Source organism: Aplidium turbinatum, chromosome 13, assembly GCF_918807975.1.
Source record: "Aplidium turbinatum chromosome 13, kaAplTurb1.1, whole genome shotgun sequence".
NCBI lineage: Eukaryota > Metazoa > Chordata > Ascidiacea > Aplousobranchia > Polyclinidae > Aplidium > Aplidium turbinatum.
The window spans coordinates 11,557,294-11,573,535 of record NC_137484.1 but is presented as its reverse complement, the minus strand read 5'-3'; the positions used below and the strand labels follow the sequence as shown (position 1 = coordinate 11,573,535).

The 16,242-nt window shown below is 36.9% G+C and overlaps 1 protein-coding gene across 1 annotated transcript; it reads right to left on the bottom strand.

Moving 5' to 3' along the window:
• Window positions 1–3,473: 3,473 nt before the first annotated feature.
• On the bottom strand, window positions 3,474–11,698 carry LOC145782551 (uncharacterized). The gene is made up of 9 exons (XM_082594356.1): window positions 11,520–11,698; window positions 10,932–10,976; window positions 9,472–9,896; window positions 8,860–9,046; window positions 8,162–8,276; window positions 7,636–7,734; window positions 6,026–6,242; window positions 5,671–5,733; window positions 3,474–3,802 (listed from the first exon to the last, which is right to left on the bottom strand). The coding sequence occupies exons 1-9, from the start codon at window positions 11,590–11,592 to the stop codon at window positions 3,725–3,727; spliced, it is 1,302 nt and encodes a 433-aa protein (XP_082450482.1). The 5' UTR covers window positions 11,593–11,698; the 3' UTR covers window positions 3,474–3,724.
• Window positions 11,699–16,242: the final 4,544 nt, after the last annotated feature.

The following is a 16,242-nucleotide window of genomic DNA, read 5'->3' as shown; positions in this document are numbered from 1 at the left end:
TGGTTCACAATCACATTTCAGTAAAAGCAATCAAACCTTCTCTTCTCAACAAAGCATTTTCTTAGAACTGCTGTAGAATCGAGACTTACCTTTATGCACGGAGTTGAAATCGTAAATTTTCCTCCCACATGTACATTTTTTCTGACGTCATACTGAAGATTTTGCTAACAAGATTTATAAAATAATAATTTGAAAGGATTATGGTATTATCCAAATGTAGCACTTTAAGAAAAAGTACGCAGGCTTATTAAAATGTGAGCTTCAATAAAGCTAGGTCGGGAAACTTGGTAAGTTAATCCTCAAAATATTTTTTGATATGTTGTGCTTTTTGCAGAATTATTGGGCTGTCATACTGTCATAGTATTGGCTTTTTTTGAAGGCACATACTTTTAAGTATGTGCCTTCAAAAAAAAATCGAGCTCATACTTTTAAGTATGAGCTCGATCATAACATCAAGGCATCTGTAGCAGCTGCGTAAATTGAGTCCAATCCAAAGGAATATTTTTATCTTTGGGTTAGGTGGTCTTGGATAGATTCCAGTTTGTGTCGCTTGTATTTCACTGTTTTGGAGGGAAGTTTCATCAGTAGGTAACCACCTAGGTCCGCAATTGCCTGGTGAACATTCAGGTGTGTCAAAGTCTTCGAAAAAGCATCCAAGAAAACGTATTGCCGCTTCACAATGCACTCTTCTATGGAGAATGCCATGTGATATGTCAAACAAACTGGTGTGATCTACCCAAGAAAAATCAATATCTCATCATTTTTTAAATTACAATTAATAGTTATATTATTTTGCCATTTGCGCTAAAGTCATTGTGTTTGGTTTCTATTGTACTGTATCACGTAGCTTGCTTTTTATACAACCTACACACAAAGCAATAATCAAAATTATTAGTAGCCTACCAAAAATAAGATTTTTTTGTTACAAAAGGTATCTTTTAAATTCATAGAACTTTTTTGCTGGCTTTTAAATTCATATTTTCTGCTGGCTTTTAACTTTTTTGCTGGCTTTTAAATTCACTTTTCTGCTGGCTTTTAAATTCATAGAACAAAACTGTTCTTAAACTGATTATGTAGAAACCGTTTTTTGTTTTGTTATGAAATTTCGATTGAAGTTATTAGCTGTCAATTTTTTTTTGTGTTTTTTGGCCTTTATTGCCCAGCTCTGGATTACCGCCATTATTTTTGTAAGCAATGGATAAAACGTGTATGTGGAAGAGAAGTCACTATATTCATTGTTAGGCAAATTCACAATCGAAAGCAGTAGTTTCCAAGCTTTATATTTTGGTAAACCCTTTTTTTGGTGTCAGCATAGAAATAATGAACCCTGTAATTTTTAAAAAATTTTTAAATTCCATGTTAAATTTTTAAATAGCCTATCACTGGCCAGTGGCCACAACAAAACACGGTTTTGTATACACTCAGGCGCGGATCTAGGAGTTTTTTTTGGGGGGGGGGCAGAAAATTTGAAAATGAATTGAAAAGTAAGAAAAAGATAAAACAGATATGAACAATCAGTGGCGTAGCCAGGAATTTGGGGTTTTTTAACGGCGGGCGAAGCCCGACGGCGTGTTCACCAAAGGCGACACCCAGCGGCGGGGGGTCTGGGGGGCCTCCTCCAGAAAATTTTGAAAAATTACTTTGAATTTGGTGCATTCTGAGAGCATTTTCAACAAAAATATGAGTATAAATATTCCTGTAAAATGGTGCTGTCCGGTGGCATAGCAAAAGGATAAGATCATGTTTTCTTAGGCATTTTTTCGGTAATAGCCTAAAGCTAAGTCTCTATGTTTTCTTGTTGCTAATTCCTGGCTGAGATGTTTGAATGTTTGGTGTTGGCAAAACTCGCTCTTTTAATGCAGTTTCGCTTAAAATTAGGCAAACTTTGTTTTAGAGACATGGAGACTGAAAGCATCATTCTCAATATCGTGACGTCCCACGCGTGCCAAAGGGGGGATTGTAAGTCCGCTGTGGGACTAATATCAGCTGTTTAGAAGCATATCAAACCATTCAACAATTTCTCACAAAATTTCGGGGGGACCCGGGCCCCTTGGGCCACCCCATAGATCCGCGCCTGAGTACACTGTATAGGCTACCGTGGTTGAAATCATGCAATTATAAAGTAGCCTAATAAAACACACATATATAGGCTATTGTAAGCAGGTGAGATGAAGCTTATTGTAAGCAGGTGAGATTGTAAGCATTGAGATGAAGCCTTTTTCAATATCTGCGTCTAAAAATGCTCTAAAATTATATTTAGTTTATTTCAGCATCAGCATTTGAATGCCTTTTGCTTGGGACTTGATAAGGTTTCTTAATACATAGGCTACAGACAGCCAATACGAAAATAACTGCTTGCTTTCTAAGCATGACAATCCTTTGGAAGTTTTTTAGTTTTAAGCATTTTTATAGTTATGATAAAGACTGCGAAATCTTCAATCACTGCTTTCTTCTATCAGAATCGTCCGTTGGTATTTTTATTCGTCTTTGCACTTAGTTAAATACTGTCACATGCAGGGCCTTTGACAGTATTTCTCGGGCCCGGTACCAATTTATTTTCGGGCCCCTTTTATCGACAATGTTATAAATATAAAGGTTGTGTACAAGCTTTTATTGATGTCGTTTAAGCATGGTCATTTAACAAATCTTGCGCAATCTTAAAATTTTTTGAACTGCAAAACTTACTAGGCCTATCTCTATTTAGCGGTTGCTTTTTTGAACTTTTATTTGTCATATGGCGCTAGAGTATTACTTCCCGATTCCATTGATGTTTCACTGGTCATTCTAGGCTCACTAACTTACAAGAGAACTTACAGCACTGCAGACATAGTCAGAAAGCTTCAATTTGATTTGGGAAAAGTTTTTGGGCCTAGGTCAAACGTTTGCTGATTGCTGCAACCTGAAAAGCGGTTTTGGTCTAATTTTTAGTGCAGAAATAGGGATAGCAACCTTCTTACCTGTGCCATTTCAGTTTTTGAGTTTGAACAAATCAGCCTGTTTATTTTGAAATTCGTGGTTAGGGAAATCACTATACTAGACTAAATTCTTATTTTACTGTTTGGTGGTTGAAGTGGCTATTTTACCACCAGAAAGCTGAAATGGGCCTGTTACCCAGAAGGGGGCCCGGTACTTTACCATCTGACGGCTGAAATGGCTGTTTTAACCTCTGATGGCAATTCCTTTAGATCTGATTATATTAAGATCTTGATAATGTTTGAAGTCGCGGGGAATGTTTTAAATCCGGGCCCCTTAAATATTCCGGGCCCGGGTCCAAAAATACCACTTAGACCCCCCTGTCAACGCCCGTGGTCACATGTAGAGTGTCGGAAGGCACTACTGGCTCCATCTTGTGAAGATTGGCCACGTCGATCATCTTTGAGGCCATCTCAAAACAAAGTTGATTCTATGATTTTGATTTCTTTAGACAGAACAGACGTAAGATTTGTACTTTATAATAACAGACGCACCGTAAAGCGAAATAAATGAAGGTCTGTGCAACAAAATTTATAGGAAGACGGTCGGAAGCTACTCAGGCGTAATTGTCTTCATCACACTTAGCATGGATATCATATTATTAAAATAATAAAACAAAACAACTTGAACGAAAAGTAATTACAATTGTGTCCATAATCAAACTTAGTTATGTTCATAAACAACAGCGTTTAGGTTACGTAAGCAGATACATTTCGAAATTTTCGTCTTGTAGTACAGTAGATCAACACTCTCACAAGCTATCTTCGTGTACTTCATCTAGCTGGAATTTCTCGGCTGTGCTGGTGTACTTTCCGTTGACATACCGCTCCTGAAATGTAGTCGCCTTTTAAATCTCATTATTAAATAACAATTTGCGCCTAAAATCGTCCCTTTTCTATGGGAAAGGTTTATGGTCAATATGAGGGAGTTTGTAGGGCGCAAAATTCTAATTAATTTGATTAAGCGCTAAGTGTGTCAGCGAGAAGGTGCGGGGAAAGGGGGTGGGGTACTTGAACATTTAAAAAAAATTAAAGTCGATTTAGTGAACGAGTTTATGGCACATCTCCGTAGAACTCTTTATGAAAATGTATTCTACTAAAATTGTCTCAAATTTAATGAACGAAGCAAAAATAGTTATTAGCAACAAATTTCAGCACTAACATTAAATCCAGAAGTTTGGCTTTTCTCAGTGCCATTCACTCATCATGTCATGCAATAAAATTGCTGTGATGTCATCGTCCAACAAAGCTTCGAAATTTTTTAAATATTCTAAATGACGCAAGCAATGAGTCACTTTGCTAAAACAGACCACAATACTTTTCGTGTGGCATCTTTGTTGGTGTAAGCTTATAATGGTCACTTCTAAAACTATAGAACAGAAAAAACTACAATTTTAATCAGTTTTGAATAGAAGTAAAATCGGCACTGGTTCTATTTTGCTGAGTTGTCATTGTTGTGACAAGCGCATTTCGTGTTAAAGCTCTCAACTTTTTTAAGAGATTCTTTACCAGAATGTTTTCTCAAATGACCTGAAGCGTTTTTTGTACTACAAACAAGTACAAAAATAATTTGAATTAACACGTGTGCTTTCTGGTTGGTCTTCACAGTGTCTAACAATAATGAGGGGTGATAATTTTGTCATTATAAATAGAATTGCACTTTGTTGATTTTATGGCATAGTGATATAAAATAGTTCATAATGGCGGCGTATAGAGAAGAGGCTAAAAATGACATGTTCTTTATTGGGTATCAGGTTACACCAAAACTTTTTCGTCACTCAATTCTTTTAGTTGGAATTCTCTCTAAAGATTATCGACTCGATGTAAGCCTAATGGCCTACTTTCCCAAGAAAAACATTTTTGCGTCCCGTTTTTGTTTTCTTGTGGATAATATTTTATATGTTTAAAATATCTTCTTAAAATTAAATATAGCCTAAGCTGAAATGATATTGGACCTGTGTATCGTCCAGACTTTGTTGAATGAGAAGTTGTGTTTAAACTTTTTCGACAAACTGCACAAACTTTAGGCTACTAATACAATCGTGGAAACAAAAGGTGTTATCGAAGTTAAAGCCAGGCAGCTATGGAACAAACGATAAAAAAAACGATAATATCACTTTTCTTTTTTGAAATAGCTTCAATTTTTATCCACATCTGAGGCCGACTGTGGCAAGAATTTAGAATCGGCTGCAATTTGGACTAAGTAGGTTTCATCAGTAGCCTGGGCCAGGCGCGAATCTAAGAGTTTTTTTCGGGGGGGGCCAGAAAATTTAAAAATCAATTAAAAAGAAAGAAAAGGCTAAACAGATATGAACAATGATACTACGACATATACGATATGCTATAAAATAGACATTAAAAGAACCATTTTTATCAATTGTGATGCCGAGGGACTAATATCAGCTGTTTAGAAGCTTATCAAACCATTTGATGCGGAAACATACAATTTCTACAATTTTTCACAAAATTTCGGGGGGGCCCGGGCCCCCTGGGCCCCCCCATAAATCCGCGCCTGGCCTAGGCCTACACCTCGCTTTGTTGCATTCTTTGTTCTTACAGGCTTACCGAAGTAGAGGAGGCAATGTGGTTGTACGAATGCATTTGTTACTACTGTAGATTTTTACTTACACGGCAAGACCTTGTCTTTACTACAACAGGCAAAAAATATCGAGATAAATGACATGTTTGGATTACATACCTGCTCAAACGTGAAGTCTGGAAGTTGTTTGCTCTCATCTACTGGAAACGGATTAGTATGCGTCTATAGAAAATCAAGGCAATACGGCAACTGCAAAAGTTTACCTGACCAGGCGACGCGAGTTACCTTTATAAGTGGCCTATTTCAAAATCTTACGAATTAAACGCTAAAAGATATAAGTACCGTTATTAAAATAACTATAAAACAAAGCTTTAATAAGAAATTAAACGAAGATTTTTTTTAAATAACGAAGGCAAATTAAAAGCGCTGAAAAACAGCAATTCCTATAACTATGTAATGTGTACGGTAGGCTATATGGAATTTGTTCAGCCATAACGTCATATTAAAATTTTACCTTTAAGTCATGTTCAGACGCAGATTTGAACCCAGTTCCAAGTAACTTTTCTGGTGGTTTGTCGTGTTTCACGTCTTTTATTCGATAAAAGTAGTAAATGATTCCAACAGTGATTATGAGCAAAATCAACAACAAAATCACGGCGACTGCGATTGTAGCTTGCCGCCAAGGTGAAGGGGACACCTCGCACCTATCTCCACCATATTCCTCGGGACAACTAAAAAGAATGTCTGCTAATTAGACTGTTGCAACCTACTGTATGGTCACTTTTACTATTTTTTACATTTTCTTTGAGTAGCCTACGGCACATTCATTTTTTATCCTATATTATTGAAAGTTGGTAACTGTTCAAATTTTTTTTTTATCAATTTCTGGAGCTATTGAATGTCTACTAAACTCTACTACTGAATATTAGGCTATGCCTACTTGTTTACTTGCATTAGATAGAAAACATTTTAAATCAGAAGATAGATCAGTAAGTTCTTCCTGAGAGAAGTGCTCGGTACTTTGTGTTAGCGTTGCAATAACTTAGGTTTTACATCTAATATAATTTGGGAACTTATTGTCCAATTCTGGAAGAAAATAGTTTTGAAACTGTTTCCACAGATTTGACAAATGGTTCATAACCAGAGGCTTAACAATTTTTGATTTTACATCATTGTTAACTAAAAACTCTTCAGTAAATGAGAACATTTCAAATGAATTATTTTCAACCTTTTGTTTCCAGATGTTTAATTTTTTGATGAATGCTTTAATTTTAGATTTCTATGTAAAACGATTGATATTTTCTCTATGGAGGGACAAATTAAGTTTGTTCAGTTCTTAAGTAGGCTATATCTGATAAATAGTATAATTTTAAGAATCAGACTTTATGGCGACAATCATATGGTGGATCAGGTCTGATTTTTTTTTCTTTTTTTTTGAAAAATCACTTCAAATTTCAACACTAATAGCCTGTTTAGCATTGACTTTTGAAAGCCATTTTACTTCACATACTACAAAAGATTTCGTTTTACCACATCAATTTGCGAAAATACGGCTACAGAGTGCACGACTCTCAATACAGTTAATAACTGGCACAGAAGTGATAATAGCTTATTCAGCACTTTGTATAAAATTAGTACATTCTCTGCGACCCCTGAAGTTTGTTACTCGGTCCCTTGCGGGGTCACGACCACTAGTTTGGGAAGCCCTGATTTAGAGCATAAGATGTCAAATTGCGTTCAATCTTACTCGATCACTTTGGTGTAAAATACCCTTTGTGTTCTAACTGCAATAGTAACTAACCAACAAATATAAAATCTAAGGATGCAATGACCTTAAACTTGTAATATAGGCTAAACTTAATTAGAAAACTCCCAGACTGTGATTAAATAGTTATAGCTTTATTGTAGGGAATAGACTTACTTTATGCAGGGCTAGTTTAAGGCCACTTTGTAAGCTTGTGACCTTGTTTGACAGCAAAATACAATCACCTTTTCAATACGTTTACAACTGCTTTTCGGAAGAGACATACTTCTGATACTCAAGGTAAAAAAAAACCTAAATGTTTTTATTTATTGAGTAGCAGTAGGCGTAATGTTGAAATAATTTTTATCAAACGATTGTACCTGCAAAATCCTTCGTCGTCGTCACCTGCTACACACACACCTCCATTCAAGCATGAAATATCTTTGCACGAAGATTCGCACTGCCTGCGACGCTCTGAACTAGAAAACATAAATGACATATCTGAGACCAACGTCAGCCTACGTCATTCTCACATAGTTGTTTCTGTGTTATCATCTTAAGAAACTATTTTACTAGTCGCTGGGTTTGACACCGCTCCAGAGCACGCGGTTGTGTCTCAGCTAAGACACTTCATGGCTTGCCTAAACAAGAGGAGCAGCTGACAAGAAGACGAGGCCTAATATGTTCCTTCGCTGATTCCTGCTGTCTGTTGTATCGCATGTGTGATTGCAGTGTATTGTACAGTATGTTGTCGCAATGGGCGTAAAATGAAACATGATTATTATTATAGCTGGTAGTCTTATTTCCGTAAAAACTTTTGTACAAAATCTATGATCTTTAGTAGGCTAATAAGTCACAAATCCATGCAATTAAATCATTATGCGACAGTGTAGCCTATCCACTTACTTGGAAGAATTCTGATCACGAAATCCAAAAGAACAAGCACAAGAAAATGAACCATCAAGATTAGTGCACGTTGTGTTGGCACCGCATACGTTGTCCATGTTGCATTCATTCTTATCTGGTAAAAGCAAATCAGCAACATCTAACAATGAGCCACAATTGAAATTCATTTTTGCATGCTGCATACACTTGGCACTTCGGTTCTATTTAGAATGCTAACCAACACGGAATCTCTACAAACAATTGAAATAAGAAAGTTGAAATATTTTGGCCATATGATTCGCAATGATTCTATTCAAAGATCAGAAGGAAAAAGGAATAAAAAATATCACCGAGAATTTGGACTAATGACTGGACTGGTCAGGATATGGTTACAAACCTGTAACAAAAAAATTTCACAACAGAACCTCCTGTCGCTTCATCGCCTTCGATTCTTCACGAGAAAAAGGAACGTAATGATAATGATGATGTGGCATACGGTTTTGCATGTAGGCTACATAACGTAAGATGTAAACCTCAAATACTTAAGTAAGAATTCAGTCTTAGATATTTTAAAACGTCATTGATAACAGAAAATTTCTAGGATAGTTTAGTCAACAAGATTTGAAATTTGTGTTCATTATTACGTATTATGTTAGAATCACAATAAAGGATGAGCGTTTCTCCAACCAGGTCAACAAGACAAACAAAAATCGACAAACCTTCAGCAGCTATGTTTGAAAAGCGCTGTACTCTTCCAAGCCTATCCCGAAGAAGTTGGTTGACATCGATGGTTGAAAGATCAGAATTCTCTTCAAAATTTATGTCACCATCAACAACAACCGAATCGTTTTGTAGACTTGTAATTTCCGTTGATATGAATGGTGAATCAACTAATGCGTCCTGGATCTGTGATGGAAAAAAATTATAAATGGGATCTATCACAATGAATAAAAGTTTTTGAGAATTTCTCTACAGCAAATAAAGCGAAGAGCTCTTTCTATGATGTTAACAAGTTTTCAATTCATTTATTATAGATAAAAGAAAAACTACCAAAGAACATTAGATCGACGAAGTTGATTTTTTCCTAGTCAAAAAGATTGTAGGCTGAGGAATAATTTAGAATGATTTAGTGTGTTAAATTCACGCGGCAGCCTAAAGTTTTTGTGAAATGTTTCGGCGCATTTCGCAAGGAAATATGTTATTTCTGAAAATGAATATATAGGCTACGGTGTATGTGAAACTACGGCAGTTTGTGGTGTATCGTGTGCTCATCTTTGCCAATTGTGCAATTTCACCAAAAAATGCAACGGGTAGCCTACTCGCCTACTCACATCTGACTCAACGCTTGCTATGAAGGATTGGGCCAGAGATGACTGCAAATCCAAATATTCTGTGAGAAAATCTTCATCCACTGTAAGTCGAAACCGAAATGCTGCAGAATAGATACAGTTTCCAGAATCTTCCTCGAGTATCTGACCAACAGGACACGAAGATGAGGTAGTTCCTGAACCTGATTCTTCTGATCCACTGTCTGCTTGCCTCTTGTTTCTTTGGATGTTGATGTGGACATCATTCTCATATTTTACTTCCTCAATGATGTGATTCATTTCCAATGTGTTGAGTGGCTTATACATCAAATTTTGCAATCCTTTATATTTTTCTTTTACATTGTTCAAAGTAGTTTCACAGAATTCTCCGGTGTATCTGCTCGGGCATATGCACAAATTTGGTAGCTGTGTTCCTCCATTGTAGCAACCTACATGTTACAATAGAAATGCAGTAAAAGCAACAACATAAATACATTTGAAAAACAACAAAGCATAAGATATAATCCTATGAAGCAATTTACTCATACGACGGCAATGCTGCATTTTTCGAAAACGGGCTTCTTTTAATCTTCTGTTTTTAAAAATGACCTGTGTCGGCTGCATAGCCGAGTGGTGAGAGCTCTAGTATGGTACTCAAACAGGCGCCGGTTCAACACCGCTCAACACTTTAATACATGCCTGAAGGTATAGACACAAAGATTGGCTACCTTACCTTAATCTAAATGTTTAACCACCAGGCGTAAGCCTGGATATACGACACACAAAGTTGTAAGAACGCTTGAAACTACCCTCTTTAAATTGTATTTTAACAAAACTAAGAAGTTTTAAACTGTCTCATTGCAACAATCAGATAATTTACTTATTGAAGCGATATAGTTGATGCGAAAAATAAAGTTTTCTTCTACAGCAGACTGTTTGAAATTCAACGAAATGAATTCTCCAGAAGTAAAATAATTCTACAGAAAAAAGAGTTCTGTTTCGCTTTCAAAAAATTTCAAAATTGTGTTTTTTAACGCTTGCAAGCATAAATAAGCCAGAGGACTTGCTCTCAGCCTTTCTTTTAAGGGTACGTCACCCAATTCATACGTTAGTGTGCTTTAATTTTGGAGTCAGAGATACTTGCGCCTTTCACGTTCACGGTCTAGTTTTGTTTCTATTACAAAAGTGCTTTTATTTAAAAAAAAACAAGACAAAAATTGAAGGATACGTATAACTAACTTATTCAAAAGTCTTATAAAAAACAAGTTTATTTTAATAAGTTTTACCATTTACTGCTGTATGAGCTTAAACGTCGAACGCCAAAAGCGGATACAATGCAATACAAAAATTGGTGACAAGTCATACAAAAAAGCATGTAAAAAACGACGAGCTCCATCCTACGACCGGTTTTGAAGTCTTTTTTTTAATCCAGAAAAATGTTTTGATGCAACCTTCATGAAAAGAAATGTAAAAATGATTCTTACGTTTCAACTTCTCGTGTGATTCGTGAGCGTTTCCTGATGTCAGTGCTGGAGATAATAAATTAAAAAAAAAATTGTAAAAAAACGATATGCAATGTTAAAGTAGGTTAAACTTGTATCACTATGCTGTAACTATGCTCTGAGTTAGGCCAATTAAAAAATAAAGCTTTTGCCCAACAGAAGATGAAGCTCAATCGAAACGATTTCCAACAGCTGTTAAGATGTAATTATTCCATTCATACAAACACTGGAGAACAAAAACATTATTTGTTACATATCAACTAAATTTCTGACTAAGTTAAGTCTTAAAATGAATTTACAAAAGTTTAAAATTAGTTTAAATTCAAACGTTTTACACAAGCGGTTATTTTAATCAAAACACAAAGAGTCTAAAATGTAGATACTAAACTCATGTTCTGCAAACAAATGTTTTGAAAACTATACTGTCTTCATCTTTAGTGCTATAAATGTAGTACTGAAGATGAAGACAGTATTGTTTTTGAAACGTTTCTTTGTTGAACATGATCTTAGTATTTACATTTTGGGCTTTATTTTTCGGTTATTTTATTTCGAAACAAATAAATTCTTTACCTGCCAACGCAAAAATCCCAAAGACGATGATTCGACAAAGACTTTTGCAAGGTTTTAAGTAAGCTTCAGCCATAACTCTTTGTAAATTGCAGAGCGTTCCAGTTGATTGCAGTCAATATGTAAATGAAACTTGTAGCCTATTCCAGTAAATTTATAACTCGGTATATATTAAAACGCAATTTTTCTCCTATAGAACTCAACGTTTTAGCCGAACTCTTCCATAGATTATTTAAAAGCGTTAAAAATTACCCCCAAAACAAAAATATATGCTATTTTATGCTATCCAAGCTTTGCCACGACCAATTAGGTCAATAAAATCTCATTCAAATAAATAGACCTGTTTTATTTATTTAAATTCGAAATCAAGGTATAAACGCAATTTATTTTTTGTTAAGCAATTTAAGGCAGAAAAACAACTATTCGAAGAACTTATACTGGACACTTTAGTTAAAACTTTGAAATAAATCTATATATTCGTGAAAGTTACGAAGTAGTTTTTAACTTTAAAGTTAAAAACTAAAACGTTGTCTACTTTGGATTCTTTATTATGCGCACAGTACATAGGCTACTGTACTGAATATGCAGTATAGTAATATTTGGTCGGTAATTATTACGTTTTTATGTTTTATTGTCCCTACTCTATCGTACCCCAAGCTCCATGAAATATGCTTGTTCTCGAACTTTTAAAGCATTTATAGCCTTACAAATACAGAAAACTTTTTTCTATCTTTAGAATAAACCGAGAGTTAGACACCTTCTTTTCGACTGTTTACTTAATCACCCCAATCTTTAAGTTCTTTTACCTATTGAACAAAATATTAAAAAAACAATAAAGCGAGGCTTTAAATAGCTTGACTAGTGCCCCCTTTTTGTGTTAAGTTTTGGATCCGGATCTTTTTATTGCTGCCAGGCCCAGATTATCTTCTGAAAACGGCCATACATCATGCAATCCAACTTCTATTGGCAGTTCATCCATTCACCACGTGATGACGCTAGATAGGCAGAAACATACAGTTGCAAACACTGTGTCAGCAAAGCTTGCAGACCCGTTGTAAGCTGTATCAACTATCATTACAAAATCGCTTGCATGAAAAACAAAGTGACAATTCAAATAATTATAATCTTTGTGATTCATTAATTGTAATAAAACTTTCTCCCAACTAACTTTACCACAACGCCTTGCGAAGTGCAGCAAGTGTTCCAGTTATTCATTTTCTTGAAGGAACATTTTCATCAATTAAACATTTTTATTCGGCTACTATGAAAAACGAGAGCATGTAGATAAAGATGGACTTTGGATTTGAATTCGAAGCCAACACATATGCAAAATCGGTTGAAAAATATCATGCAAATTTTTTTTTAATTGTTCCTCCTGTGTAATTGCTTGTAAATCCTACTATTTGCGTATGGACATGTAACTTATAGTCTGTGTCGAAAACCTAACGTAATCAATTGCGGAGTTGCGCCCTTTGACTATAGCCCTTGATTTCTCTCATGATAATGAACAGTATGCTGCTTTACAGAGAGAAATGCCTGCGGCCCTTCTTAAAGGTTATGGCCTGCTGAACTGAACGGATGTATTGTAGAGGCTAACATAAGTGCGTCATGTTGCATTTTTCCTTTGCTAAAAAAGTGCACTAATGTTGTTCAAGTTCAATTTCGTAGATTTAAATGTTCAAAACTTAGCTTAGGTAAACAGTTGAACAACTTCTCTGATAGAAACGACATAAAGTTATTTTATATAATGTCTACATGTGTTACACTGTTTACAACTTCGGTTGCATGCAACGTGTTACTGAGCTTTGTTTGTTGATAGTTTATATAAGGTCAACTGTGTGAGTAACTTGAACGCTTTCATTTTGCAGTGTTTTACCACAACACTGGTGAAGTGACATAGGTAGCCTAGAGGTTGACTAGACTTACATTTTTGTCAATATTTACATAAATTTTGCAAAAAAAAAACTATTAATAAGTGGTTGTTGTGATGCAACTTCGATGTCATGCCTCACATTGTCACTGAAAACTGCTTATGGCGACAACAAAAACATCCCTGTGAGTTGTCCAGGCTATATAAATACTTTATGCAATAGATTGAGTTTCATTTTTGGCAGCATGATCGTTGCTTGCTTCCCAATGCAGATATTAGTGACCTGTTTTAGATTGATGCTGCGAGTTCGCTGTGAATGGTGTTTAAGTTGAGGCTGCTGTCTGTTGAGTTTCTGTGTTGTTAGGTGTTATTGCTGTGAAATTTTATTGAATCAGTTGATTAATAGATTAGGTGATGTAGTTCTTCCCTTTCGGCACGGTTGTTGATTTTTGGATACTTATGATAAATTGTCTCTTTGAAGCGTAATTGTACCACGCCATTTTTTCCGGCAATGATTGTAAATTAAAAGTCGGCCAGACACTGTTGTTGATGATCACAGACCGAACTTTTTTCTGAGCTAAGGTGTTCTTTCAGGCGGGAGTGGAGTGGGCGGATCGTGCTGCCCATGTAGCTTTCCCTGCATTTCTTGCATAAGATCTTGTAAACACAGTTCTTGGTGGTACACATGTTGTCGTTCCGTAGTGGACAGTCTTGTAGCCGGCAAGATTAGAATTTTTGTCTTTTTTGAAGGGTGTTTCGGAGGGTTCGTGAGCGTCAAAAGAGGCAAGCTGGCAAATCCAGGTCTTTGAAGACTTTCTTTACCTTACGGTCCGCGTCGTCGCTCATAAAATAAAACTCAAAATGTAGGCCTATTGGGTTATATGATGTCTGGGGGGTTTGTTTGTTTTGCTGGTGTCGTTGTCATTTGGGTCGTTGCTTAAGAATGTCGTTGGGGTATCCGTTGTCCTCGATCGTCTTCTCGAATTCCGTCAGGTGTGGTGTTGCTCTGTTGGGAGAGGATCATCTATCTTTTCTTTTCTGTATTTCGTTTAGGAGTACGGTCTTGTACTTGTGGGTAGGGCCGAGTCGAAGTGTAGGGGTAGTTATGTCTTTGCTTTTTTCTGGTAAAACTCGTGATCGATTGTGCCGTCTCTGTCGATCTTTGTGGTGACGTCCAGTAGTGAGATGGCGTTGTCTGCTGTTGGTAGTTCTATTTCAAGGTTAATAGCTGGGTGAGCTTGATTGAGGACGTTTTGGGTGGCTAAGGCTTCTCTGTTGTTGACTGTCAGCAAGAATGTGTCGTTAACGTATTGTCTTTAGAGAGTGAGGTTTGTCTGGTTTCGCAGTGTCCACTCCGTTAGCTCAGTGGTTACGTGCCCGCGGCTCAAGATCACGTGGCGCTAATTCGACTCTCGGGGTGTGGGCTTAAGCAACGCATTTCAGGACTGCTCTCCATTCAGCGGCACTTAGTGAATGGAATAATTCCCCGGCAACAACACTTCAACAATCGGAAACTTCACTCTGTTAATCTCGGTAACGGCCCTGCGTCAAGAGCCTCTACAAGTATGCGAAACTACCAGGAATAACCTATCAAGGCTTTGTCAGTCCGCTGATAAAGATTCAAAACCAACCAACCAAGGGTGTCCATAACGAGGATGGCGAAAATTGCAGATACGGCGTTTCCCGTTGGTAGACCGTCAACTTGGCTATAGAACTTCTTCTTGAATGGGAAGAAGTTGTTCTGAAAGATAATCACGAGGAGGGAACCGGTCTCTTCAGGGTGAAACGGGCTGCAGAGTTGATGTTCTTTCTGTCGACAATTTTTGGATCACGTTGTTAATCGCTTTCTTAGGGGGGACAGAGGTGTAGCCTACATAGCTGCCACATCCAGACTGAAAGGAAAGTTGAATTTTCTCAAGGTATCTTGTAACATGTCTTTGAGTTGGTTTAGTAGTTCTTGACTGTTTGTAAGGTGTGCCAGAACGTCTTTCAATAAGGAGTTTAGGGTGCAGACTAGGTGTGAGAGTTTGGCGGCTAGCCCGTTTATACTTGAGACGATTGGACTAATCTTGATGTCAAGTTCTTCTTTGTCAGTCTTGAAAAGGTGGTAGAATTGTGGCATAGCCTACTTGAGTTGTTGGTGATGTAAGATCTGGTCACGTAATGTGGTAGTTGAGCTCTGGTGGCTATAGTCCTCCACGTGCTGTTAAGCTTTCCTTCTATGGTTTGCGCTTTTGTAATCCTTGAAGTTTTGTATACCTTTGGGTAGCTAAGGTGTTGTTGGGCCACTGCATCGTAGCGTTCTGTTTCGATGATGCAAAATTCACCGCCCTTGTCGCTGGGGAGATAGGTCATGTCCTTTGCTTTTAAGCTTTTGATGGTCGAGAAATTCTTCTTTGAGAGGTTACTGCTGGAGTTTGTGACGGAAGATTTTTTCAGATTGTCTTGGTGGCTATAGGTTTCGGAACCCTCCAAAACGCCCTTCAAAAACAACAAAATCTGAATCTTGCCGGCTACAAGACTGCCCACAACGGAACGTACGACGTGTATACCACCAAGAACTTTGTTTACAAGATCATAATAAAGCAAGAGATGCACGGAAAGCTACATAGGCAACACAAAAGTACACCTTAGCTCAAATAAAAGTTCGGTCTTTGACCATCAACAAGCCTCCTCAAGCCAAACAAAAGAGCCGCATTAAAGAACGACTCACTAATTTCAACACCACTCGTCATAGCACATGACTCGGGAACTGTGTTCCGAAAGCTAGTGCAACTCGTTATTACCATACAGGTAACTCGCAGCATCAGGCTAAAACAGGTGATTAATATCTGCATTGTGAAATAAATACTTTAG